The sequence below is a fragment of the Antechinus flavipes genome, chromosome 6 (genome assembly GCF_016432865.1).
Source record: "Antechinus flavipes isolate AdamAnt ecotype Samford, QLD, Australia chromosome 6, AdamAnt_v2, whole genome shotgun sequence".
Taxonomy (NCBI): Eukaryota; Metazoa; Chordata; class Mammalia; order Dasyuromorphia; family Dasyuridae; genus Antechinus; species Antechinus flavipes.
The window spans coordinates 155,415,531-155,442,908 of NC_067403.1; the positions used below are offsets into that span (position 1 = coordinate 155,415,531).

The 27,378-nt window shown below is 33.8% G+C and overlaps 2 protein-coding genes across 4 annotated transcripts in view; one reads left to right on the top strand and one right to left on the bottom strand.

Annotated features, from left to right (window-relative positions):
- FAM13A (family with sequence similarity 13 member A) overlaps positions 1-27,378 on the top strand; it is a 103,130-nt gene that overhangs the window by 66,161 nt on the left and 9,591 nt on the right. For 2 of the 3 annotated variants that reach the window (XM_051964906.1, XM_051964909.1), the window contains exons 11-15: positions 1,345-1,426; positions 7,941-8,158; positions 9,221-9,304; positions 23,344-23,439; positions 25,264-25,338. In XM_051964906.1, the coding sequence (XP_051820866.1) occupies positions 1,345-1,426; positions 7,941-8,158; positions 9,221-9,304; positions 23,344-23,439; positions 25,264-25,338 (555 nt within the window). The remainder of the gene's footprint in view (positions 1-1,344; positions 1,427-7,940; positions 8,159-9,220; positions 9,305-23,343; positions 23,440-25,263; positions 25,339-27,378) is intronic. The other variant, XM_051964908.1, reaches the window with a different exon arrangement.
- Positions 15,427-27,378, bottom strand: part of HERC3 (HECT and RLD domain containing E3 ubiquitin protein ligase 3) — a 163,222-nt gene continuing 151,270 nt past the window's right edge. Inside the window, exon 26 of the mRNA XM_051964905.1 lies at positions 15,427-16,226. Within this exon, the coding sequence (XP_051820865.1) occupies positions 16,222-16,226 (5 nt within the window). The 3' untranslated portion in view covers positions 15,427-16,221. The remainder of the gene's footprint in view (positions 16,227-27,378) is intronic.

The following is a 27,378-nucleotide window of genomic DNA, read 5'->3' on the forward strand; positions in this document are numbered from 1 at the left end:
TTAATTGCTTTTTATTTATAAGTTATATGTATGGGTAATTTTACAGCATTGACAATTGCCAAACCTTTTGTTCCAATTTTTCCCCTCCTTCTCTCACCCTCCCCCCTAAATAGCAGAATGACCAGTAGATGTTAAATATATTAAAGTATAAATTAGATACACAATAAGTATACATGACCAAACTGTTATTTTGCTGTATAAAAAGAATTGACTTTGAAATATTGTACAATTAGCCTGTGAAGGAAATGCAAAATGCAGGCAGGCGAAAATATAAGGATTGGGAATTCAATGTAATGGTTCTTAGTCATCTCCCAGAGTTCTTTTGCTGGGCGTAGCTGGTTCAGTTCATTATTGCTCCATTGGAACTGATTTTGTTCATCTCATTGCTGAAGATGACCAGGTCCATCAGAATTGATCATCATATAGTATTGTTGTTGAAGTATATAATGATTTCCTGTCCTGCTCATTTCACTCAGCATCAGTTCGTGTAAGTCTCTCCAGACCTTTCTGAAATCATCCTGCTGGTTATTTCTTACTGAACAATAATATTCCATAATATTCAAATACCACAATTTATTCAGCCATTCTCCAATTGATAGGTATCTGCACAGTTTCCAGTTTCTGGCCACTACAAACAGGGCTGCCACAAACATTTGTGCACATACAGGTCCCTTTCTCTTCTTTATGATCTCTTTGGGATATAAGCCCAGTCAGCTCTCATATTATTACACAATTTACACGATATACAATACATTACACAATATATAATGCATCAGCATTTCCTAGGAAGTTTTCCTGAAAGTATCACAAATGATGTAATAAGCTACAAGCTTTATTCCTTGTTAATAAGAAGCCAAAACAGAGAAAGTAGTGAAAATATAACTGAATAAAAGATCATATTTGGTTAAAACAACTTGAGATTTATAGAGTATACTTTCAAAAAAATTTTAAATAGATTTTTTAGTAATCATCAGGATAAACACAGGAAAGTGACTGTTGTGGGATTTAGATCTCTATTTTGCTACTCCTTTAAATAGACCAAAATACTTAGAAACATAAGGCTAAAAATGATTTACAAAGGGAAAATAGTCATATAGAATGAGAAGCATATTGTAGAGAAGTAGATAAAAAGGATCATAAAATAATTATGTTAAGGGAAGCAAGGTGAATCATAGCTCATTAAGATGCTAGAAGACTCTCTTGTCACCTTAGATTTAGTCACATATAATTTCCTACATTATAAATGTACTCCAGCTTCCTTTTCCTTTTTAAAATGCAGTGGATGAAACAAACAATTTTCTTTTCCCAATCTTGAAATATTAAATCTAGACTTTCTTATTTTAGCCTTCCCATAGTGACAAAGCAGCCAATCCAGAGGTACTGAAATGGACAAATGACCTTGCAAAATTCCGGAAGCAGCTGAAAGGTAAAAGTTCAAAACATGTAGCTACCCCCTGCTGTGAAATCATGCTATTCACTCAATCTTAGGGGGAAAAATAAAGATGTACCAGAGAATTAGAATACCTGAGAGATATTGCTGACATTTTTAACATGCATTCTTCTCCCCCCATTTTCCTAAGCATGCTCAGCCACAGGAAAATGTAAGTCTACTAAGATGATAAATTCCAAAGATGCCATATCATTTACTTAAATCTTTGTTAGGCATTTCTTTTGGGACCCTATTTCTACAACTTTTCTTGATTATTCTGGTTTCTCAAGGGTTGGGTACTGTTATTAAAGCTCTAGAAGGTCTCATCACATTAGAAAAACTTTGTGATGTCTTGGATGTTATCTATTTGATATCTCAGGATAAGCATTGTTTAGTTTAAAAGCACTCATTGTTGGGTTGGTCACTGGGGAACTTTTTTTTTTATTATTTAGCTACAGCTATATTCAAAGACATTCTGTGTCAATAGAGGGAGTACATCAACAAAATATTGAAATAATAATAAGATATTTAACTCAGGAGCAGCTAGTGGTGCAGTGGATAGAGCATTGACCCTGAAATCAGGAGAATCTGAGTTCAGATTCAGCCTCAGATTCATAATATTTCCTAGCTTTGTGACCCTGGGCAAGTCATTTAATCCTAATTGCCTCATAAATAAAATGGAGTTCTATTGGGAAAAAAAAAGGAAAAAAGGTTGAGCTAACCAAAGCTACCTCAGAAATTCATTTCAATGCAAATTCCTAACTAATCCAAGAGATTTTTCCCCTCCTTATCAAGAGTTCACATATCTGGGTTATTCAACCTAAGCCTTTCAACCCAATCCTACAATTAGCTTTTGCCTGAGAAGGAGAAATAGATTGAAGATAACTGCTACATGACAAAATTAGTAATTTATGTCTATAAAAATTAGTTCTTTTTCATTCTTGTCTATCTTTTTTCTCTTTTTCTGCATTTGTGACATTTTTATACCCTAAGACATGGTATAGTTTTGTGAAAGTGCTGAGCATAGCTGAGATTACATGCTTCTTTCTGTTCCCATTCTGTATTCTCCAGAGCTCTGCCATATCTGACTTTCCTAAGATTCTATTCAGGTCTTTTCTTTGTTTTTTTTTTTAATTTATTTGCGGTTAGATTTATGTCGTTTTGAGAGGGGTAAATTGAGGCTGCCATTATTAAGATTTTACTACCTAGTTCTCCTTATAACTAACTCATTTAAATTTTCCTTTAAGAATTTAGATTCTCTGCCATTTAATGCATATATGTTTAATACTGCTATTCATTGAATATGGTACCTTTTCAACAAATGTAATTTCCCTATTTGTCTCTTTAATTTAAATCTCTTATTTGCTATTGTTTTGTTCTGAAATCATAATTAATACCCTTCAGCTGAAGGGATAATAGATTCTGCTCCAACCCTTTATTAAAATTCTGCATGCATCTCTGTTTCAAGTGTGTTTCTTATAAATAAATATTGTTGGATTTTGATTTATAATCCATCCTGACATCCTTTTCTGTGTCATAGATGAATCCAACCCTTTCACATTCATAATTATGATTGTTAATTATATATATTTTCCACCTTGTTATTCTCATACTTTTCCTTCTTTCATTTTCTGTCTCCTTTAAAAGTTTACTTTATTTCTAACTATTCTCTTCCTTAATCTACCCTTGTTTTTGTTTTCTCCTTTCCATTTGTATTCTCCTTTTCTATGAAATATATTTCTGTAGTCAACTCTGTATGTGGGTGTGTTTGTGTATTCTTCCCTCCTTTGGCCAATTCCAATGAGTGAAGTGCAACTATCTCTTGCTTCTCCTCCCCACTCTTTGCTTCACATACTTTTACTTCTCTGTCCCTCCTATATGAGATCATTTCTGCTCATTTTTTTTTTCTCATTTCCCCCTTCTAAAAAAAAAAAAAGAGAGAGAGATTCATTTCTCTTTCCTTCCCTTTCCATTCTTCTTTTAAGATCATTAAAACACAATGCAACCATTCCCAGGCTTTCTGTCTAGTTAGACTGCATCTGCAATTCTTCTTGATGACTAAGTTCTGATAGGATATAAAAAATATCCTCTTGAACACATGTATATTCCCATGTAAAAATGAGGACACATATGTATCCCCATGTAAAAATATAAACAGGACTTCTGGGAGCCAAGATGGTGAAATAAGTAGTAAATCATTATAATTCTCCCATATTCACCTCCAAACAACCATATGTCTTAGGACAGCAAAAACTAGTTAAAAGACAAGGTGAAACAATCTGTTAGCCTAAGAAACTTGAAAGATCAGCAAGAAAGGTCTGCCTCAAGTAAAGACGGTGTGCAATCCAGGACAGGAAGTGTTCTGTCAAGCCATCAGCAAGCCCCACTTCAGCAAACCAGCTGGAGATCCTGTGCCCCCCAGTATGGTGGAGAAGACAAATACCAAAACCAGGACCCTCCCTCCCCATATACTTCAGCAAAACATAGAGAACTGGCAGACTCTAGCTCCGAAAACCACAATGTGTTTCAACATAGCTCCAAACGGGAAATGTCCAGAAGCAAGACTGCCATGTGCTTCAGGTAGCCATGGAGAAATGCAGAAACACCCCACAAGCCTCAGCACATGCCAGCCACAATCACTGAGATTTCCCCTACACAGCTCAGCAGTAGGTAAGCTGCCAAACCCCTATGGTCTCCAGCAATTCTAACCCCCCTACCCTCTCTGTACAGCAACATATTAGAGTCCCACATGGGCCTCAGGGCAACATCAGTAAGCAAAGGGAGTCTGCAGCCAATGGCACAAGAAACCTGAGACAATGCCTCTTCCACTCTGAGAGCAGAGCTCAGATTAAAAAAAAAAATTTTTTTTAAAAAGGCAAAAAAACAACTTACTGATCATAAGAAGTTAAGGCAACAGGGAAGATCTTAGACAAGGACAACAATGTCAAAACTCTCATGGCAAAGAAAAATGGTAAATGGTCTCAAACCCAGAAAGAACTCGTAGAAGAACTCAAAAAAGGTTTTAAAAATCATGAAAGGTAGAAGAAAAACTGAGGAAAAAATAAGAGTAATGCAAAAAAAATTATGAAGTTAAAGAGTTAACAATTTGGAAAAAGAAAACAACTGCTTAAAAAGTTAGAATTGGCCAAATGGAAAAGGAGATTCAAAAATCCACTGAACAAATGCTTTAAAAGTTAAAATTAGGCAAATAGAAGCTAATGACACTTAAGACATTAAAAATCAATTTCAAAAGAAAGCAAAAATAGAATAAAATGTAAAACACTTCAATGGAAAAGCAAATGACCTAGAAAAAAGATTCATAAGAGAATGTCATAATCATTGGACTACCTGAAAGCTATGCATGTCATCTTTCAAGAAATTACAAAGGAAAATACTACCAATCACTTCTGGGAAGAGATGCTAAAAGAAAAACTCCAAGAAGCATTATAGTCAAATTACAGAACAAGGAAAAAATATCACAATGGCTGGAAATACTGGGGAACTATAAGGACTGTCAGGATTGCACAGGACTTAGTAAATGCAATATTAAAAGATTGGAGATAATAATGGAACATATTCTGGAAGGTAAAAAAACTAGGACTACAACCAAGAATCATCTACCCAATGAAATTAAGCATAATATTCCAAGGTGGTAGCCAGGGGGGAGGGAGGAGCGGGGAGGGAAATGTTCATTCATTGAAATAGAATATCAAGCTTTCATAAGAAGACCAGAATAGGAAAAAAAAAAATTAAGACACAAAGATAGCCTTAAAAAGGAAAAGAAAACACTAGAAATTCAATAGAGCTGAACTGTTTACATCTCTACATGGGAAGATGATACTTGTAATTCTAGAATGAATATACATAGAGGGATGGGTACAAGGTAAATGTGAGATGATGACACAATGATTAAGGGCTTAGAAAAAAAAGAGTACATTGGGTGCAGAAAGAAGAGAGAGGTAGATTGAGATGAATTATTTCACATAAAGAGGTATGAAAGACCTGTTACAGTAGAAGGCAAGATAGGATGGGCAATGGGCATGACTTGAATCTTACTTTCATTAGTACTGGCTCAGAGAGAATGATAAACACAATCAATTGAATATAGAAATCTATTTTACCGGACAGGAAAATAGGAAAGGAAGCGATTAAGTAAAGGTGGGGTGTGGTGGGGTAGAGAGAACTGACAAAAGAGAAGGCAGACTAGGGAAGTACTAGACAGAAGTAAATCAGTGGCAAGGAAGGAGATTTTGAAAGGAGAATGGGGGAAAAATAGGATATAGGAAAACACAGTGATCATAACTCTGAATGTGGATGGGATGAAATCTCCCATAAAAATCCTATCATATGTTATTGACAAGAAAAACACTTGAAGCAGAAAGATGCACAGAGAGTAAAAGGGGCTAGAGCAGAATCTATTGTGCTTCAACTGAATTTTTAAAAAAGGCAAGGCATCTCGGATAAAGGAAAAGCAAAAACAAACCTAATTTTAAAAGATAAGGAAGGAAATGACATTTTGCTAAAAGACACAATACAGTGAATATCAATACTAAATATATATACCAAGTTCAATAACATCTAAATTCTTTTTTTTATTATTATAGTTTTTTATTTACAAGTTATATGCATGGGTAATTTTATAGCATTGACAATTGCCAAATCTTTTATTCCAATTTCTCCCCTCCTTTCTCCCCTTCCCCTCCTCCCGATGGCAGGTTGACCAATACATGTTAAATAACATCTAAATTCTTAAAGAAGTTAAGTGAATACAGATTCCTAACCAAACAAGAGACAGAAATGATTATGAAAATGTAAAATAAACAATTGTGATTATATTTAGTGTAAAGGCTTTTGCACAAAGCTAGTGCAACTAAAATTAGAAGGAAAGCAGATAGTTGGAAAACTATATAGCACATATCTCTGATAAAAGACTTATTTCTGAAATATATAGAGAAGTGAGTCAAATTTATAAGAATATAAGCCATTTCCCAATTGATAAATGGTCAAAGGATATGAACAGGCAGTTTTCAGATGAAGAAATCAAAATTATCTGTAAGCATATGAAGAAGTGCTCTAAATCACTTTTGACTGGAGAAATGCCACCTATCACATTGGCATTTAATATGCCAAAAAAAAAAAAGGACAAAGATAAAGGTGGGAAAGAATGTGGGAAAATTAGGATATTAATATACTGTTGGTGGAGTTGTGAACAGATCCAGCCATTCTGAAGAGCAATTTGGAACTATGCCTAAAGGGCAACCCTTTGATCCAACAATACTATGATTAGGTCTTTATTCCAAAGAGATCACAAAAAATTAAAAAGGACTCACATGTATAAAAATATTTATAGAAGCCCTTTTCATGATGGCAGAATATTGAAAGTTGAGGGGATGCCCATCAATTGGGAAATGATTGAATAAGCTGGGCTATATGAATATAATAGAATGCTATTGTGCAAAAAGAAATGATAAATAGGCAGGTTTCTGAAAAACCTGGAGAGACTTTTGTGAACTGACACAAAGTGAAATGAGCTGTACCAGGAAAACATTGTAGATGGTTTCAGCAACATTTGTGCTGTAACTCTGAATGAGTCAACTCTTCTAGGCAATATAGTGATCCATGACAAATACAAAGGATTTAAAAAGGAAAATGCTATCCATATCCAGAGAAAGAACTGGTGGACTCTTTAAGTGCAGATCAAACCATACTTTTTTTACTTTATTCTTTTTGTGGCTTTTTCCTTTTGGTCTATTTCTTCTTTCACAGCTGTGACTAATATAGAAGTATGTTTCACATATGGCACATGTGTAACCTATGTCACATTGCCTACCATTTTAGGAAGAGGAGAGGAAAGGATGGAGAAAGAAAAATTTGAAAGTCAAAATCTTGTTAATATGAATGCTAAAAATTATCTTGACATGTTATTGGGAGAAATACTATTAAAAATATAAAGAACTTATCTTTGATCTTTTATGATGGCTCACTCATGTTTAGCTTTTTATTCTTTTCTTAATTTCTGTGTTTGCATTTCAAATTTTCTATGCCGCTATTGTCTTTTTGTCAGGAAAGCTTGGAAATCTTCTCATTAAAAATCTCATAAAAATTTTTTTCACCTGTAGGATTGTATTTATTTTTTCTGGGTAAATCATTCTTGTCTTTAAACCTAGAGCTTTTGCCTTCTAGAATTTCACATTGAGCTCTTTGCTCCTTTGATAGTGGTCACGGCTTGTATGGTTCTGATCATGACTATTTGAGTACTTGAATTCTTTCTTTCTGGTTGGTGGTGGAATTTTTTCTTTGAATTGAAAGCTTTGGATTTTGTATATAATATTGCTGGGAATTTCCTTTAGGAAATCCCCATTGAATTCTTTCTATTTACCCACTGCTTCTAAAAGATCTGTAGAGTTTTCTTTTATAATTTCTTGAAATATGATAGATGATCGTTCTTGTTGTTGTACTTCTTCCTATTACTCTGACATATTGACTCTGCTTCTCACTGCTTTTTTCTAAGTAGAGTCAAAGTTAAAGTTATCTGAAGAAGAACTGGTTCCTCAGATGCGACAGCGGAGCAACACACTCCCCAAGAGTTTTGGTTCTCAGTTGGAGAAGGAAGATAAGAAACGAGAGATAGAAAAAGCAATGACACCTACTATTGAAGCTACCCTGGAATCTATTCAGAAGAAACTAAAAGAGAAGCGGAGAGAGACCAACCATCCTGAGGACATTAAGGTATGGGAGTGAGGGAGTTAAAAAAAGAATCATACTTTTATTCAAAAATATCCATTGAGCCCCTACTATATAGCCTTACCATTGGAGTTCTGCAGTACCCTATGAAGCAGAGCCTTAAATTCTGGGACCTTAAAAATGTGGTAGATACAACAGAAATGCTATTAAGTAGATAATGATTATTCATATATCATATAAATATTCTATACAAGTTATTACATAGCCTAATTCTCCACAATTAGACTGTGATTTGAGAGCAGTGACTTATCTTTTTATTTTTCTTTATATCCTTGATACTTAGCACAGTCATTATTGATAGTAGTTGATTTTAATGATCATTAGAGAAAAAGTAAAATCAGTAATTTGTGTTCTAGGTTTTGTACAAAGGAGTTCATTGGGTTAAGTGAAGCAGCATGTTGTAGTCAAAAGATCTCTCCTTTTGAAGTTAGAGTACATGGACTAGAATTCTACCTCTGAAACTACTTGTCTGACTTTGAAGCAAGTCACTTAACCTCCATAAATTTCATTTTCCTCATCTGTAAAATGAGAAGGCTGATCTAGATCATCCCTTTCAAGTCCAGGTCAATTTATTCAATTTTGTATTTGTATTACCACTCAACTGGTGATTCTCTGTGATAAATTAAGTGCAATCAAAACTCTTAGACCTAAGCAGAATCATTCCTGTTTAGAAATCAAATATTACCTTAAGGCAGAATGGCTTGTCACAGATACTTCATTCTTCAATATAATGTGGAGATACTTTCAGTGGTCAATTAGTTACTTCAATCATGTCCTAATTTTCATGACTCCATTTTTCGGGCTTCCAACTCCAGTGCTCTATCCACTTGCCACCTAGTTGCCCTCAGAGCTCAATAGCTATTTATTATTGATGGTGATAATGTAATGATAATGTATTCTGACAGTATTTGTTCAAAGGTTCCCTAGTAGCCAATTCCAGAACTAGCTGTAGGATAAGGGAACCAATGGCATGATAAGCAATTTCAAGTTTTTATTTGAGGAAGTTATTTAAATGAAATATTTTTCTTTTCTTTCTCCACTATATAGGATATGACCAGAGAGCAGATTGCTATTGAGAAAGTGGCTCTGCAGAAATCTTTGTTGTATTATGAGAGCATCCATGGAAGACCGGTATGTAAGCTACTCTATCTTTTCAGCTTGGCAGAAACTTCTTGGTTTGAAAAATGAAATTGCTTTGCCCTAGATTCAAGAAAAGTTCATTCTACTTCTGGCTTATATCACTTATATGACTCAGGGGAAATCACTTTATCTCTTGGTAGAGGAATTGTTGACTTGCATTGATAAAAGGTGATTCTTCCTTCAAAAAATAAATCCCTAGAACAGAAAATTTTTAAAATTTTGAATTTAAAAAAAGATGTGTCTTCATTGGAATTAACCAAACTTTTATTCTAGGAGGGATTTTCACAGCCTAATAGAGGTTATGACCTAATAAAGGCCATCCCAAAGATTCCAAAGAAAAATCACTTTTCAAATAAAATTTGGTAATAGGATGATTCTCTCCCCCTTAATGAAAATCAAAAAGCAGTGGGATCAGCTGGGAAGCTCTGCACTGGCAATCTGTAACTAGCTTGGTCAACTCAACTCTCTCATTTTCTTTATTATTACTTGTAAAATAAAAGGATTAGGCCAGATGATCCATAGTTCCTGCCAATGAGGTCTAGTTAATGAAGCTTTAAATTGATACAGTAGCTACAATTGTCTTTTTTGAGATAATGATCCATTCTTCACATCATTATTGTTTGAACTTCCATATATGTGGTCATATTATTCTCTACCAAAAACACTTTCTGACTTTTGCTTATTGAGTAAAATACAGACTCTTGGCATTCAAGATCTTCATACAATTTGACATCATTCTTACTATCTTTCCTGTCTTATTTCCTATTACCCCTACTTCCTCTATCCCATTCCCATGTGCTTCCTGAAGCTGAGTTGTGGCTAAATCTGGAGAACTGAAAATGGCCTTTTTAAGTCTTTTACTTTTCTTTCTTCTGCCATTGTTCAGATTGTTCTTTAGACCTAGAATGCCCTTTCCTTCTTACCTGTCTGTTGAAATCCCACCCATCCTTTAAAGCCAACTCAAGTGCTATAATCTCTAAGAAGACTTCCCCGATTCTTCTTGGTAGTAATGATCTTTTTCCCGACTTGAGCCTTTTATTCTCCAAAGCACTGAGACATCATTATTTTTTATTACTCTGTATGAATCATATTTTCCTATTAGGTTGTTATCAGGTGTGTAAGGGCAAGAGCCATACCTTATCAACATGCTCTCTTCCCCATTACCACATGTGTTGTTCTACTTGTAGTATGAACTTAAAAAATCTTAACTGAAGTTTAATTCATTAATTTCTGAAAGATTTTAAGCAGGGATTTCCTTTTTCTTTTTTATAACAGGAGATATTTTTTTCACCAAAGTAAGAAGTTTAATTTGTTTCATTTATTAATTGTCAGTTTTATTCTCAGTATTTCCCTAGGTATTCTAAGACATAAAGAAAAAATACTTTTTCTACTTTGCCTGAAATCATAATTTCTCCTTTCCCAGTCCCATACTCCCATAATCTGTAGTGTTGCCAAATAAACAATCTAAAATTCCAAGGCTAACTTCATTAAAGAGCAATGAGTTTTACAACTGAGTGTCATGTAACTAGAAAGCAAAGACAAATCAGGTTTTGTTTTGAACACAGAATTTATTATAAATATTCTTTTAAAAATATGAGTTCAGTTGAGATAACTTGGGTAAGGAATGGATATGAATGAGAGTTTGAGAATGTTACATGGGTTTTAAAGGAGATAAGCTTTTGGTTTCACCTCTCTGAAAGTAAATAGTCCTCCATTAAATAGTAGTTCATTTTTTCCTCTGGAGTTAATTTTATTAAAAGACAGTATGATAGAATAAATAGAAAGTTGGCATTAGAATCAAGGAAAACCTGAGTTCTAGTTCTGCTTTTGATACTTAGTGGTTCTTTGACCTTAAACAATCAGGGCAGCTGGGTGGCACAGTAGAAAGAGCACCAGCCCTGAAGTTAGGAGGATCTGAGTTCAAATTTGACCTCAGACACTTAAAACTTCCTAGCTGTGTGACCCTGGGCAAGTCACTTAACTCCAATTGCTTTACAAAAAGAAAAAAAAGGAGAGTCATTTAACCTCCTCAATGCCTCAGGTGCCTCTTTAAGACTGTAAATTATATATTTAGAAGCAATAGCAAGCGGTACACAATAGGTTATGTGCCATCACATTTTCCCCCTATTCTGGTATGTAATGGAAATGCTTGGGGCAGGTAGATGGCAGCAGTGGATAGAGCACCAGCCCTAAAGTCAGGAGGATCTGAGTTCAAATTTGGCCTCAGATACTTCTTAACACTTATTAGTTGTGTGACCCTGGCCAAGTCACTTAACTCCAATTGCCTCAGCAAAAAAAAAAAAAAAGAAAGAAAAGAAAAGAAAGAAAAGAAATGCTTGTTTTGTTTCTTAAGTTCAGAATAAAATAAATAAAAAAGGTTAAATTTCTCTTTAAAAAAAAAAAGACGGTAAATTATAAAACATTCATAGATCTACATTGGTAGGAAGGGGGTCCTTATTTGAACCACTAAAAAAAATTAAAATTTTTTTTAACAGATAATGACATTTTCAATCATGAACTATGCTGTCTACAAGCTTCAGAATTCAGAACTGCATAGTAGCAAATGAAATTGCTTCATATTGATATATATGTTTATTTTTTTCTGGACTCTGCTTTTAATCTTTTGAGCCCTTCAACCCAATTCCTTGCTTGATTTTCTTGTCATTTGCTTACCAGTATACTTACTTCATATTTAATAGATATATCCAAATGAATAAATGAAGAGAAAAGCATGTATTAAGTGCTTGTTATATTTCAGGCACTATGCTAAGTGATGGGAGTACAAATATCCCCAAGACGGTTCCAATCCTTAAAGAGTTTATTCTAATTGAAAGAGACAAGATATATAGAAGAATGATTGCAAGAGGAGTGTTTTGAACAGAGAAGACACAAAGAATGGTGATTGGAGTCAGAGGACAATAGAAATATTGATTTGATAACTGTTCTCAGAAATAGAGTTGGAAGAAATTGAGGGAAAAGAGGCACTTGGCAGAATTGGCTGCTATTGACATGATAGGCCTGTGGCTACTCAAATAAGCTAAAGCTCACTAGTGAAAGCCAACAATCACAAAGAGACATTCAACCCACTCCTGCCTACATGTATAAAATGGGGATAATAAGTCACAAAGTTTTTGTGTTGATCAAATGAGATAACATATAAATAAATATTATAAAAGCTATTAATATTATTATCACATCAACCTTGCTTGCAAAAAAGTTTAGTACTAGGGTTCAAATTTTATATATATATATATATATATACCCAAATTGAAATAGAATCTATTCATCTACTCTATTCATCCCTCTTGGCTACCAAGAACCTTTTTTTATATCCTTTTCTTGAATGAATTGGATTGCCTTCAGTTTTTTATCAAAAGTCTTTTTGTTATTTTTACTTCTTACTCATTGTCCCTTGCCTTATATCAAAAGGATTGTGCTATCAGTTAAGGGAGAGTATAACTCAAAATTTTAACCCGTTATAATAAAAAAAAATGAGTGATATAAGTAGTTTGTTCTCCTGGATCTGATGAGTATACAACATTGAGCACCAAATTCATCTCACAAGTTAGTTTTTTTTTTGGACAACTAATCAGTCTAGAAATCAAAGAAAATCTTACATTTCAGATATATGGAGTGAGGTTAAACCCTGAACTTTAAACAGAAAATTTAAATATTACTTCCTCTTAAAAGCGCTATCTGCTTTTTTCCCCAGAAAAGTAATTGATTTACTTTTGACAGAATTGCTAAATATATATATATATATATATATAATGATGATAGTGTACACTAGTAATGTCAAACTCAAATAGAAATGGAAGGGGCCACTAAACTATATATATAAGTATCTCTGTGGGCTGTATATTGACTTAGAATACTACTTATAAACATCATCTGCATTCCATTGCATATTTATCTCGTTAAAATAGTTCCCAATTAATCTAGTTCAGGCTGCACATGCTCATAAGTATTGCAAACTGCATGGGACAAAAAATAACCCTAATTCTCCAGAGCTGTGAACAAAAGATTATTTGACAATCCTCCTGGTAAATATGTTTGTGGATAAATCCTCTAACTTCATGAAACAGAACTGACTTTTAACAAGCAGACAGCAGGAGAAAAACATTTGTTCCTGAACTCCAAAATATCTGATTTAAGATATTTTTTAATACATACCCATATATATACTCATGTGGATAATGTAGACACCAGATGCTGGTAGGCACCACAAATTGGGGTTCACTCATGGAAAGAATTTACATTGGCTATTCTCTTTGGCAAAAGATAGAGTTATTTAGGGAAATAAGTTACAAAATGAAGGGATACATAGATACGAGAAGTGGTAAATATGAAATAGAATTGGGAGAGTATATGAAAGACAAGTTTCTCAGTGGAACTCACAATTGTTGTTATTGTTATTTAAAGGGAGCAAGCACTCCATGAGATTGGGAAGTGTTCTAATCTGGCAGGATAAATTCCGAAAAGGCTTTAGCACTCTAAAAGAGTTAATTAGTTATAAGGAGGAAATTTAGGGGAAATACCACATGGCATGGGGGAAGGGGAAGGGGAAAGACAACACAAGGTAGAGTCGGGGGGAAAAGAGAGGGGAATTGACCCAAAGGAATCAGCCTTTGAATAGCTTTATTTATAGGAAAAATTTAGCTCAAGGACATGAGTGGGATTTCTAACAAGATGTGGCAAGGTGAGACTGCTCAAGACCCCTATAGAAGGTGGTCTCAAGAGTTTGCCATAACTTGGATTTCAAACTGGGCAACTCCTGAGAGGGTGGGACCATGAAACTAAAACCCTGCCTGCCTCAGGGATCAGTTTTTTAATTTTTCTGTTCAACACACCATTCAGGACCTCAACACATAACATTCAATAAGTCATCATTAAAATAGTCTCCATTATTTTTAAAGAATAAAGTGGAGGGAGGAAATCCATACCCCTAGGGTTGTTTTTTTTTTTTAAGTGCTGATATTATTTCATTGTAGTACCCCAATTTATCTTTTTTGACATTATGATTATGAATATTTTTTAATTCACCTGATTTGTACCAAATTTTGCTCTAGTCTCACATTTCCACTTGGAAAAATTTAATACTATTATCATGCATGAAAGATTGCTCCGTATAATTCTATATTTGTCTTTGTTTTTAGATTTTATTTCTTGTTTTATTTTATTTATTGTTATATATATAGTTTAGTGGCCCCTTCCATTTCTATTTGAGTTTGACATTACTAATGTAATTTATTTATTTATTTATTGTTTTATGTTATTTATTATTTATTTTTATTTATTGAATGGATTGTTTAATCCATTCAAATTTCAGGTAATGTTTTTTAGGTTTGTGTTTCCCTACAGTTTTTTTTTTTTTTTAAATTCCTTTCCATTAAATCAGTACGTATACTTTAAATTGGTTTTGTCACCACATTTGGGACTTACTTCCCAAATTAGCACACTAATTTACTATTGATAGAACTGTGAAGTGACCCAGCCATTTTGGAGAGCATTCTGAAATTAAGCCCAAAGAGTTATAAAATTGTGTGTATCCTTTGACACCCAGCAATACCACTATTAGGTCTGTTTCCCAAGGTGATTAGGGGAAAAAAAAGACTTACATATTCTAAAAAAAATTATAGTAGCTCACTTGTTGTGACAAAAAACTAGATTTTAGTGATACCCATCAATTGGGGAATAGCTAAACAAGTTGTGATATAGAATTGTGATGGAATACTGCTGTGCTATAAGAAAAGGAATGACTTGCATGAAATAATAAAAAGTTAAATTAGCAGAAACAAGAGAACGTTATATACATAACAACAATATTGTTCTAAAAACCATTTTCAATGATTGTCAATTTGAATATTGAAAATACTCAAATCAACTACAAAGAACCTATGAAGGAAGATTCTATCTCCAGAAAAAGAACTAATAAATAGAAGTATATATATAGTATGATTTTACATATATAAACATACATATACATACATACATATCTATGTATACATACATATTTGTGTCTAATCATCTCCTGAAGTAGGGAAGGAAATTAGGAAAAAAACTACAAAGTAGAGAACAAAAGAAAACTTTAAAAGAAGCACAGAAAAGCAGGGTAGTGTTGAAAATGTTATGTAGTGTTTTTATTGCTTAGTTTTTAAAAAAAGTAAACACTGTAAAATGAAATTTCATGGTTTTATATTGAATCTCTTTATGTTGTGTACAGAGAGATGTTTCAGGGTTTTTTGTCTTTTTGAATTTAACAAAATAAATAAAAATTAAATTTGAAAAGAGAGATTTCTTTCACCATAGAAGTAAATTAGACTTGTCTTCTAATCCCAATCACTTCTATCCATTGTTTTTATTCTTTTTTTTTTAATTGTTGTTTTATTTTTAAATTGTATATACAGACTATTTCCGCTTAATAAGAGTCTTCTTGTAATAAGTAAAACAGTTAAGTAAAACTAATAGTACAATGAGCTCATCTGAAAGTACACACTTTTCACCTTTGTAGTAGTCCCTACTTCTCTATTTATGGAAAAAAAAATTAGCAAAAACCTATTTTCTTTCCCTTACATCCTTGACCTTATTCTATTAAAAAACCTCACAACTTTCTTATAACAAAAATGTATAGTCAAGCAAAAACAAATTCCCTCAATGAACTATATACAGATATAGATAGATAGATAGATAGATATAGAAATAAAGATTTGACTCATTTTGCACTATAAATCCGTCATCTCTCTAGCATGTTTCATTATCAGGCTTCTGGAATCATGAATGATTATTGAATTAATCATAGTTCTTACAGCTTTTAATGTTGCTATTGTATAAATTTTTCTCCCAGTCATGTTCATTTCATTCTTCAATATGGTGTTAAAGTATAAATTGTTCTTCTGGTTCTTTGTACTTCACCCTGCATCAATTAAAATAAGAAAATCTGTTAGGCCCAATAGTACTCTATCCTATTCATTTGCCAAAATTTATTCAGCCATTCCTCAAATGAAGTACATTCCATTAGTTTCCAGTTTTATGCCACTACAAAAGGAGCTTCTGTAAATATTTTTGTACATAAAGGATCTTTTCATCTTTCTTTGATCTCTTGTGGGTTTAGGCCTAGCAGTAATATAACTGGATCAAACAGCATACTTTGTCCAGTAAGTCCATAGGCATAATTCCAAATTGCTTTCCAGATGATTAAACCCAGTCATGAGTCCATCAACAATGTATCAGTGTTCCTATTTTCTCACAACCCCTCTAACATTTGTCATTTTCTACTTTTGTCATGTTGATCGTTCTAATGAGTATGAGGTTAAATTTCTCTAATTGATTGTGATTTAGAGTATTTTTTTTTCATATAACTATAGATAGCCTGGACTGCTTCTCTTGAGAACTGTCTGCTCATACTCTTAGACCATATATCAATAAATTTGAATCATACTTACTACAAAGATTTTTAATTCAGTTAATTGTTTCATTTTTAATCCTGCATTTATTAGATATTCTGTACAAAACTGTTTAGATTTTATGTAATCAGAATTATCCATTTTATTCCTGGGATCTTCTGCGTTCCTTGTTGTTCAAGAATTTTTCTTCTCTCCAATAAGAAATTTTCCCTAATACTTCTCTAATCTGTATCTCTTGTATAAGATGTGAGATGTCAGTCTAAATCTAATTTCCTTCATAAATATCACTGTCTAACTTCCCTTATAGTTTCATCCTCTAGAAAGACCAAATGATTATGTAGTGAATGATAGCACAAAAGCTCAAGAAATTAAGTCAATTGGTTTTCAATTTTCTATAAGACTTATAGTCTTTAAAAAAAAATCTGAAGCCTGGGTGACAAAGATTATGTAAAAGTCATGAGCTCTGCTTCTTAAAAATGAATATGTTAATATTTTTACTTATGGAAAAAGAGCTGCCTATAGAATTCATGTCCCACTTCTGACACAAAGCTGTATGATCCTAGGCAAAACTCTAAACCCTTCTATGTTCCAGGAAACTCTTGGTAGCCTGCAGAAACCTATGGATCCCTTTTCAGAATAACTTTTTAAATTAAATCCATAGGATTACAAAAAAGTTAATTATATTCAAATATAGTTATCCAAAAATGTCAGGTTCTCATACTCCCAGATCAAGAATCTCTACTTTGACTATAAATTTCAAAACAGTTGATGATTTACATTAGTATAGGGAGTTCCTGACTAGGAATTTTCTACACTGATGATCTGGGCCAATCTTTCATATTGTAACACTTGACATATGTTATTTTATTTAACCCTCACAACAACATGTAAAATAGGTTCAGTTATCCCCACTTTTGTTGTTCAGTTGCACCTTACTCTTTGTGACTTCATTTGAGGTTTTCTTGGAAAAGATACTGGAATAGTTTGCCATTTCCTTCTCTAGATTATTTTACAGATGAGGAAACTGAGGCAAATAGGCAAAATGATTTGCCCAGGATCGCACAGCTAATGTCTAAGGTCAGATTTGAACTCAGGAAGACGAGTCTAACCACTGCACTAGCTGGCTTCCTACTTTACAGATAAAGAAAGATTGAGGCTGAGAGAGATTAAATGGCTTGCCCAGCATCAAAGGACTACTAAATGTCTGAGGCAGACTTTAAGGTCTTTTTAACAGATCCATGTAGGGGATTCTCCTTTCACCAAACAAAGTAGATTGCAAGGTATTCCTTTCATATTACAGACTTAGAAAAGTTAAGAATCTCAAGTGGAGTACAAAGGAAACAATCTGCCTTATCTGCAACTACCTTTTCCCAAAGAAAAAGCCTGAGAGACACAGAGATTGGGGTAGAGGCCCTAGTCCTAGCCTTGGGAATGGGGAGAGCACCCCAGCACTGGAGCACAAAATTTCAAATCCAGCCTTTGCAGTCCACTATATAAGTCTGGGATATAGGTGTGACAATTGTGGTCATTACTCTCAGCCCTTCATTATGGCTCATGTTTCTAAGGAGAGAACTGCTATGGCTGAGAGATGGAGCCCCGCTGTATGAAGGCAACAAAAGATGAAAGTAGACAGAGAAAAAGTAAATCAAGCAAGCTGTATTGAGTGAGGCAGTGTTCTTCAAGTGAAGGAGCAAACCTGGAGAGATTAGGTGCCAGACAAAGGTGAAACAGGGTTATTTATAGAATTTATAAAATTCTTATCTGGGTGAAACAAAACTAGACATTTGCACCAGGGAGCAGGAAACTCAGGCCTTGGGATGGAGACCAGAGTGATTCATCCTGGGGAATATACCTGGAGAATTGGCTGTCAATTGATTTTTAAAATCTCTCATGGAAGAAAAAGACTATAGGTCTTATCAGTTTCTGAGCTTCCTTAGAGTTCTAGAGGGCTGAGAGGTTATTTTATTCCTTGCAATCCCTTTATAATCTGGCAGTTCAAAAATCTGGAACTTCTGACCTTTAAGAATTATAATGGCTGAAAAATTCATCACCTGCTGCTATATTCTCAGACAACAGGTATACAGTGTGTTCAGGCCCTTCTCAGCTTGTTAGGACCTCCCAGATCTGGGACTCTGCTCAGTGTAAGATCTTAATTTCTTCCAAAACTCAGTCATTTTCCATGCCATTGTATGTAAGTCATAAAAAGAGAACTCTAATAGATCATTTCTTTGCCTCAGAAGATCTCTAGTATCAGAAATACCTGATTTCTACTTTATTTTCTAATATATATTAGATGATGTAGGCTGTCTTATCAGCATTATGGCAAAAGTTAGATACATTAATAGGCAATTTTCATTTCTATCTCTAAAACTAATTGAGCGCTTTTATTATTTAAAACAAAAGAAGATGGCCAGCACAAGTGTAAATGTTCATTCAGCAAGTCTATATGACAAGTCAGGTCTTTATTATATTCACCACATGGAAGATTTGATCTCTTATAAGCAAAATGAAAAAAATCAGTATTTTATGTTCTATAACATAATAATTCTATAATATAAACTAATAATTTTAAATATCAGTACTTTATTTCCTTTATAAACATAAATTTTAAACTAATCTCACTTAAATTGAGCAATTAGATCATATAGTTGATAGAGTGCCAGGTTTGGAGTCAGGAAGACTCATCTTTTTACGTTTAAATGTGACCTCAAACACTCACTAACTATATGATCCTGGGCAAGTCCCTTAACTTTGTTTGCCTTGGTTTCTTCATCTGTAAAAATGAGCTGGAGACAGAAATGGCAAACCACTTTAGTATCTTTGCCAAGAAAACCCTAAATGGGGGTCCCAAAGAATCATACAGGACTGAACAAAATCTTTGTAACAGTTTTTTCTATTAATAAATAGCAGATAATTGATTAGGACATCCTTCCCAAACTTTGTGATGTTTATCTAATTGGGCATATTACAGGAATGTAAGCTCAGAATAGAAAATTAGTTAAAGATTTAGGTTTGATTCCTTGGCACTTTATTTCTATATTTCATTGATTCTTAAGTAAAAGTATGTTCTAATGTTCTGCCAAACAAATCAAGCAATACCAGTACTTCAACTCCACAAATTTTTAATGGTTAGACAGCTGACTTCAGAACCAGCAAAACCCAGGTTCAAGTCACATCTCTGATCTAGACTGTAAAATTGCTAAGAAGGTGCAAACCTACAGTGGTAGTTTCTCCATGTAGGATTTCCCAGTGTATATTGTATATGTGTGTGTGTGTGTGTGTGTGTGTGTGTGTGTGTGTATAATTTTAATAGCCTTTTATTTACAGGTTATATGTATGGGTAACTTTACAGCATTGACAATTGCCAAACCTCTTGTTCCAATTTTTCCCCTCCTCCTACCCTCTCCCCCAGATGGCAGGATGACCAGTAGATGGTTAAAAATATTGAAATATAAATTAGATACACAATCAGTGTACATGACCAAATCGTTATTTTGCTGTACAAAAAGAATTGGACTCTGAAATATTGTACAATTAGCCTGTGAAAGAAATCCAAAATGCAGGCAGGCAAAAATATAGGGATTGGGAAGTCAATGTAATGGTTCTTAGTCATCTCCCAGAGTTCTTTCGCTGGGCATAGCTGGTTCAGTTCATTACTGCTCCATTGGAACTGATTTGGTTCATCTCATTGCTGAGGATGGCCAGGTCCATCAGAATTGGTCATCATATAGTATTGTTGTTGAGGTATATAATGATCTCCTGGCCCTGCTCATTTCACTCAGCATTAGTTCATGTAAGTCTCTCCAGGCCTTTCTGAAATCATCCTGCTGGTCATTTCTTACTGAACAATAATATTCCATAATATTCATATATCACAATTTATTCTGCCATTCTCCAATTGATGGGCATCCACTCAGTTTCCAGTTTCTGGCCACTACAAAGAGACCTGCCACAAACATTTTGGCACATACAGGTCCCGTTCCCTTCTTTAGTATCTCTTTGGGGTATAAGCCCAGTAGAAACACTGCTGGATCAAAGGGTATGCACAGTTTGATAACTTTTTGAGCATAATTCCAAATTGCTCTCCAGAATGGCTGGATGTGTTCACAATTCCACCAACAATGTATCAGTGTCCCTGTTTTCCCACATCCCTTTCAACATTCCGTATTATCTTTCCCTGTCATTCTAGCCAGTCTGACAGGTGTGTAGTGGTATCTCAGAGTTGTCTTAATTTGCATTTCTCTGATTAATAATGACTTGGAGCATCTTTTCATATGGCTAGAAATAGTTTCAATTTCTTTGTCTGAGAATTGTCTGTTCATATCTTTTGACCACTTATCAATTGGAGAATAGCTTGATTTCTTATAAATTAGAGTCAATTTTCTATATATTTTAGAAATGAGTCCTTTATCAGAACCTTTGATTGTAAAAATGTTTTCCCAGTTTATTGCTTCCCTTTTAATCTTGTCTGCATTAGTTTTGTTTGTACAAAAACTTTTCAGTTTGGTATAATCAAAATTTTCTATTTTGTGATCAGTAATGATCTCTAGTTCTTCTTTGGTCATAAATTCCTTCCTTTGGATTTCCCAGTATCAATGAAATCACAGGTCTAGTTCCTATTTGTAACTTTACTATGTAACATATACATGTTATATATGATATGTTAGATATCAGGATTAAAAGACAGCCGATATAAGTAAGCATACAGTGGACACAGTCATTTTGAGGAGAGAGAGCCTTAATTATGGGTGAAAATAGAGAAAGGCCTTATATCAGCAGTGACATTTGAGCCCATCTTTGAATAGAACTATGGGTTCCCAGAAATGAATGTGAGGAGAAAGGCTGAAGGAGTAGAAGTGACCCAAATGCAGCAGCTGGAGTGGAATGTGAGGGAAAGATTCAGAAGGTCACAGTCACCAGAAGAACCAGTATGGGATGGGGAGTAGGATAAGAGTAACTAGAAGAATCAATCGGATCCAGACTAAAGTCAAACATTTGAATTAGGTACTTTAATAACTTTCAGGATTACCAAATTTATCAACAGTTCAGTTAGGTATAGACTTTGAGGCCAGATCATTACTAAAGAAGTTAATCTAGGAAGAAACAACTACTCCAAATCCTAAATAAATATCTCAATGTGATTTGTTTGTATCAATGGTCAACCTACAAATATGAATTAGGAAAAAAAAATCATTTTGGCACAAGAAAGCCAAGCAATTACAGTCACCCATTAGAATGGAAGAGGAGACATGAATAACAGTAGAAATTTCAAAGCCATGGATATTTTTAAATTGCATTCTGAAAAACACATTGTCTGTGATGCAATCTCTGACATATAAAAACTTGGATATGCTCTTATTCCATTTCATTCCAATCCACATCAATCCCCTGGATACATTTTTTGATCCAGTTAGACTGACTTTTTCATGTAGTTTACACACAACATTTTCTCAACATGCCTTTAATCTGCCTGTCCTTTTGTATGTCATCCTTTTCCTCCTCACTTTTGCTTCACAGAGTTCATAGTTTCCTCCAGTGCTCAATGCCATTTCCTAAATTCCCCTGCTACCCGAAGTATCTTTTATTAAGAGAACTAGGGATAGGAACTAGACCTTAAGTGTACTTAAGCACTTTTAAGTGTAGACTTAAAGTTTCTTTCTCAATAAAAGATAAAACCTCTTGAAATCAGACTGTTTCAGTTTTGGCCTTTGTGCCCAGATAACCAGGATGGAGTAATAAATAGAGGGATGGCCTCAGAATTAAGAAAACCTAGGGTCAAACTCCACCTCTGGCATGAATTATATTTATATCCATATTGATCTGCATTGGAAAAGGAAATTTCCTCACTTAGGAGTTCCCTAAACCATTAAAATTATGAATACAGTCCCTATACTTATTCCTAGGGGCTGGAACATAATAAGTATTCAATAAATGCTTCTCTGGCTGATTGATATTGATTAGTTCAATGCTTAGCCACAATCGTCTTCAAGTTTTTCCCATTTTTCCATAATCTACAACTGATCAGCCAGCAGGTTACTACAGATAGGAATCTTTACCCTTTCTGATAGCCTTCTTGCTGAATAAAATAAAAAGAATTTCTGGTACAGACAAACCCAGCTAGAAATGTTTTTCTATTGGATCTACATGGATCTACTGGAGGAATAGAAGTGACCCAAAGGCAGCAGCTGGAGTGGAATGTGAGGGGAGGATCAAGCAGGTCACAGTGACCAGAAGAACCTGTATGGGATGGGGAATAAGAGAAGAGTGCTTAGAAGAATCAATTGGATCCAGATTATGAAGATTAGGACATTAGATTATGACATGTTAAATATTTGAATTAGATATTTAAGGGTCACATGTATGATATATATGAGTGTCACATGTTTGAAAATGATGCTATTAAAAGTCTGACATAATTTACTAATATTATCTTAAATATGTTGATAAGACTTATTGACTAAATGGTATTATTTACATAAATGGTTCTTAACTCAAAGATTTATGGCCTGGATTGAATAATTCTCCTTCTTAGCAATGATCCTTTAACCCTGCATTTCTGCTTACTAAGATAATTGTCATCACAAACCTAGCAGAAAGGTGAACTAATTGTACTATTCTTATTTTCAGGTAACAAAGCATGAACGTCAGGTTATGAAGCCATTATATGACAGATATAGACTGGTCAAACAGATTCTGTCACGGGCCACCGCTATTCCCAGCATTGTGAGTAGAATACTTTCCTTGCTTTCAGTATAAAGGTGACTTTCCAAATTCTCATTATTATGTTTTAACAGCCTAACATTTATTTTTTATTTATTTTACTTAAAATTCAGGGAATAAAATAAGTATTTCCATAACAGTATAATAAAAAGACGATTGCACATGAGACTGCAAATCTACAAAATACAACTTGCTATTACCTCCAAATACACAACAAAGTTATCACATAGATTTCTTTTTTTCTTTTTTTCTCCCCTTTCCCTTACGTGAGAGATATCTACTGTTAGCTACAAATAGATTTGTGTATGTATGTATACCATCCACAAATATATATAGTACACACACACATATTTGCATATAAAATTATTCTATACATATTAATATTTATCATTTCTTTCTTTGAATGTAAATATAATCTCTCTTCATATGAAGCCTAATAAATTTTAGCCAGCTAATTGAAAGAATGAAGAATTCATTACAAACATCTATGGCTATACCTGCCACAAATAGGCAAAACTGATCAAATAAAGCCTATTATATTTCCCCTTTAAAATATACAATTTTTTAATCATTAGCTTTAGTTATTCATTTTGTCTTCTAAATTATGATTTTTCCTGCCCCTTTGGGCAATATATTTTGCCCATATATATAATCTATTGACATCCCTCTAATCCTGCTCTCATACAACCCTCAAACAACCTGCTTTCAATTTTTTATCTATGCAGACTTGTGTAAAGAACACCAATAGCACTCAGTGCTCCCCTATAAGCAAAGTCAAAGCTAAAACAGTAGCAATCCCAGGCCTCCCCCTCCTTGTGAAGTGGGTTTATAATCCTATCCTAGCCTCTCTTGAAAGTTTTACCCAATGAAAGATCTTGGGATCCTGGCTTCAGAAAGACAGACTCCCATTTGTGGCAAAAGACTATAGGGGGTTAAAAGGGATTATGGAAAGGAAAAGGAGGAAGGTAATTTTAAAAGGATTGTGAAATGATCCTATTGTCCACAATACTTGATTATTTCTGGTAAGCTCTCTCTTCTTTGACCCCTCTGTATTTGGGTTGATTTATGTTAAAGATTAGTGCTTTTCCCCACAGTGATGGGGAATGGCTTCAATTTATTGGACTATTTCCTCCTATCATACTTTCCACTTCTTGTTGATAATGTTTTAGAAGGTAGCATTCTGTTGTGCATTCACAGGGGGTACATTGGTTTTGAGAAGGGCATACATACACACATACATTAATATAGCTACTTGCTGCCTTTTCTTAACACTGTATTGTCTCTTTTCTGCTAGAGAATTCCTGATGACAACTCGGTTTCAATGCTATATTATTGTTAATAATTGTTAATAATGCTTTTATTATTAAGACCAATCATCCTACTAATATGTTCATGGCACACCTTGAAAACATCTCTAGATATACATCTTGTCACTTTATGTGATAATTGAAATTCACTTATGGTGTTAAATTGAACTTATTTTTTTTCTGACCCTGAAATTCCTATGCTATTCTTGTGATTACCTTTCTCCCTTGGGGCTTCTTGTAATAGAGAGGCTATTCATTAGAATAGAAGTTAGTTGGGGAGACATCAGCTCTAACCAGTCATCTTAAATATATCTCAGCAAGATTCTTTCCTAGCTGGATATTGTAAAAATTAAATTAAACAAATAAATAAGTGAATCATATTCTATGATTCTTATTTTCCTCTAAAGAAAAGTTAAAATATAAACTGTTGGCTGAAATAAAAGAAAGGCAGAGGGCTGGGAGAGAGAGGAGGAAGAGAAAGTGATTCACAATATAACATATTTGTTCATGCTTGTCACAGGGTTCTCCCTCCAACAAGCGGAGAAGTCCTTTGCTACAGCCAATTATCGAGGGTGAAACAGCTTCCTTCTTCAAGGTGAAGACATCAAACTACTAATAGCTAATAATTATTAAGTAGTTAATGAAAACTGTATTGATATGTGTTTCTCCAGTATTATTTTTCTGTAATGTCTCCAGAAAGTCATTAACTGTATGAACTTTTAATTTTTTTTTCTTTTTATCATAGATTAGCTTATTCCCTTTCCTTCATTTCTTAAAAAAACAACAACTTTGCCATGAAGAGTTTTGGTGTATCCTGGTGTTTGATTTCATAAATAATACAAGCTTCTGTAATGAATTTTCTTCATTTGAAATCTCTATAACTTCCATATAGTGACAATTTAGTTAGCAAATGAGATCATACTTTTCTACCTATGCTAGGATTTTTCTCCTGCTCTATGTGTTCCTAACTAGATTTCTTGAAAAAAGCACTATTTTTGCAATACTTTTCATATTTGAAGATCTTAATTCTGAGCTACCCTCAGTACAATATGTGATTTGCACAGCAACTCTTGAAAAAGGCACATGGCTGACCAAGAAACTAGTGAGATTTCAGATTCTCAGATATTTTCATTTATCTTTAGCAAGGATAATCCAGAGCTGGATGATATTGTATTTTAACTCTGATCAAGTTGTTGCCTATTTCAAATATGATTTTTTAGAAATTTGGATACTTATGCATTAAAATTAGAACATTATTCTTGTATATGCGTGTGATAGAGCTATTTCTACGTAAGAAAACTTGTTCTTGGTAACATTCAGAGTTTAATAGTGCTTGTCCTACTACATGAACTGTAGACATGCTTCCAATTTGTCCTTAAAAAGAAATCCTTAAAAATTCTTATCTTATAATTAAAATCATTTTCTTAGCCTCTTTGTCAGTGTTATATGTAGGAAATCCATTCCATTTCTAGAGATTTCTAATTGTATGTGCATATATGTGTGTGTGTGTGTGTGTGTCTGTGTGTGTGTGTGTGTGTATATATATATATGTTTATATTTTTACATATTTCTCTTCTATATACTTCTTCTTCTACCCATAGATCCTAGTTTTGCATTGGTCCTAGCTTTGCCTTCTAGAGCATCACAAGGTCAAATCTTTATTCTTCAAATACATAGCAGTCTTCAAATACATAAAGAAAGCTAGTTTAGCCCCAAGTCTTCTGTTCTCTAGGTCAAACATCTATAGTTTCATTAACCATTCTATATGATATATTTCATACCTATTTCATTATTTTAATTGCAGCTCTCTGAACAAGTAATTTGTCTTGAAGCATGACATTTTTGATAAGTGTAGCGTATAGTGAGTCTATTGCCTTCCTTGATGTGAACATCATATATGTGTTAATATTGTCTTAGATCACATTAAATGTTTTATCAACCAAGATTCATTGGTTCATAGTTTTAAGAAGTATGCTTTCTTCTAAATCAAGTGTCAGATTTGAAGGCCCAATGTATCTGGCAATATCTACCAGATTAAAATGCAATTAAAAATGTTTGACAGAATAAACAAAAATTCAATATAACACAAATAATGTTAATTGGTGGCTTTATAAGTCAACATACAGAGAACAGGGATCTATTTCTATTTGAGTTTGACACCTTTGATCTAAATTATTGGCAAAAAATGTGGATAAAATAGACCTATAAAGATGAAGCATATGATACCAGTGTAGGGTGGTATTAATCCATTAGTCATACAATTCACTGTGAATTCCACATAGTGAATCTAGGCCACATTTTTCTTACTTATCAAAATAACTGACATTTATATAGTACTTTAAAGTTAGCAAAAATGCTTTATATTCATTAACTTATTTGAATTTCACAATAACACTATAAGTAATATTCTCATTTTACAAATGAGCAAACTGAGTTTCAGAGAGGTCATATGATTTGCCCCTGTGATCACAGAGCTACTATCAGAACTTAGGTCTTACTGACTTGAAGACTAGCTCTGTATCACAAGGATATTTTGAGAGACATTGCCAGAGGCCTTGATGAAATGCAGATTCTCTTAGTCTGTCTGTTAATAATACCAAAAAAGGCAAATGAAATTAGTTGGGTAATTGGCACC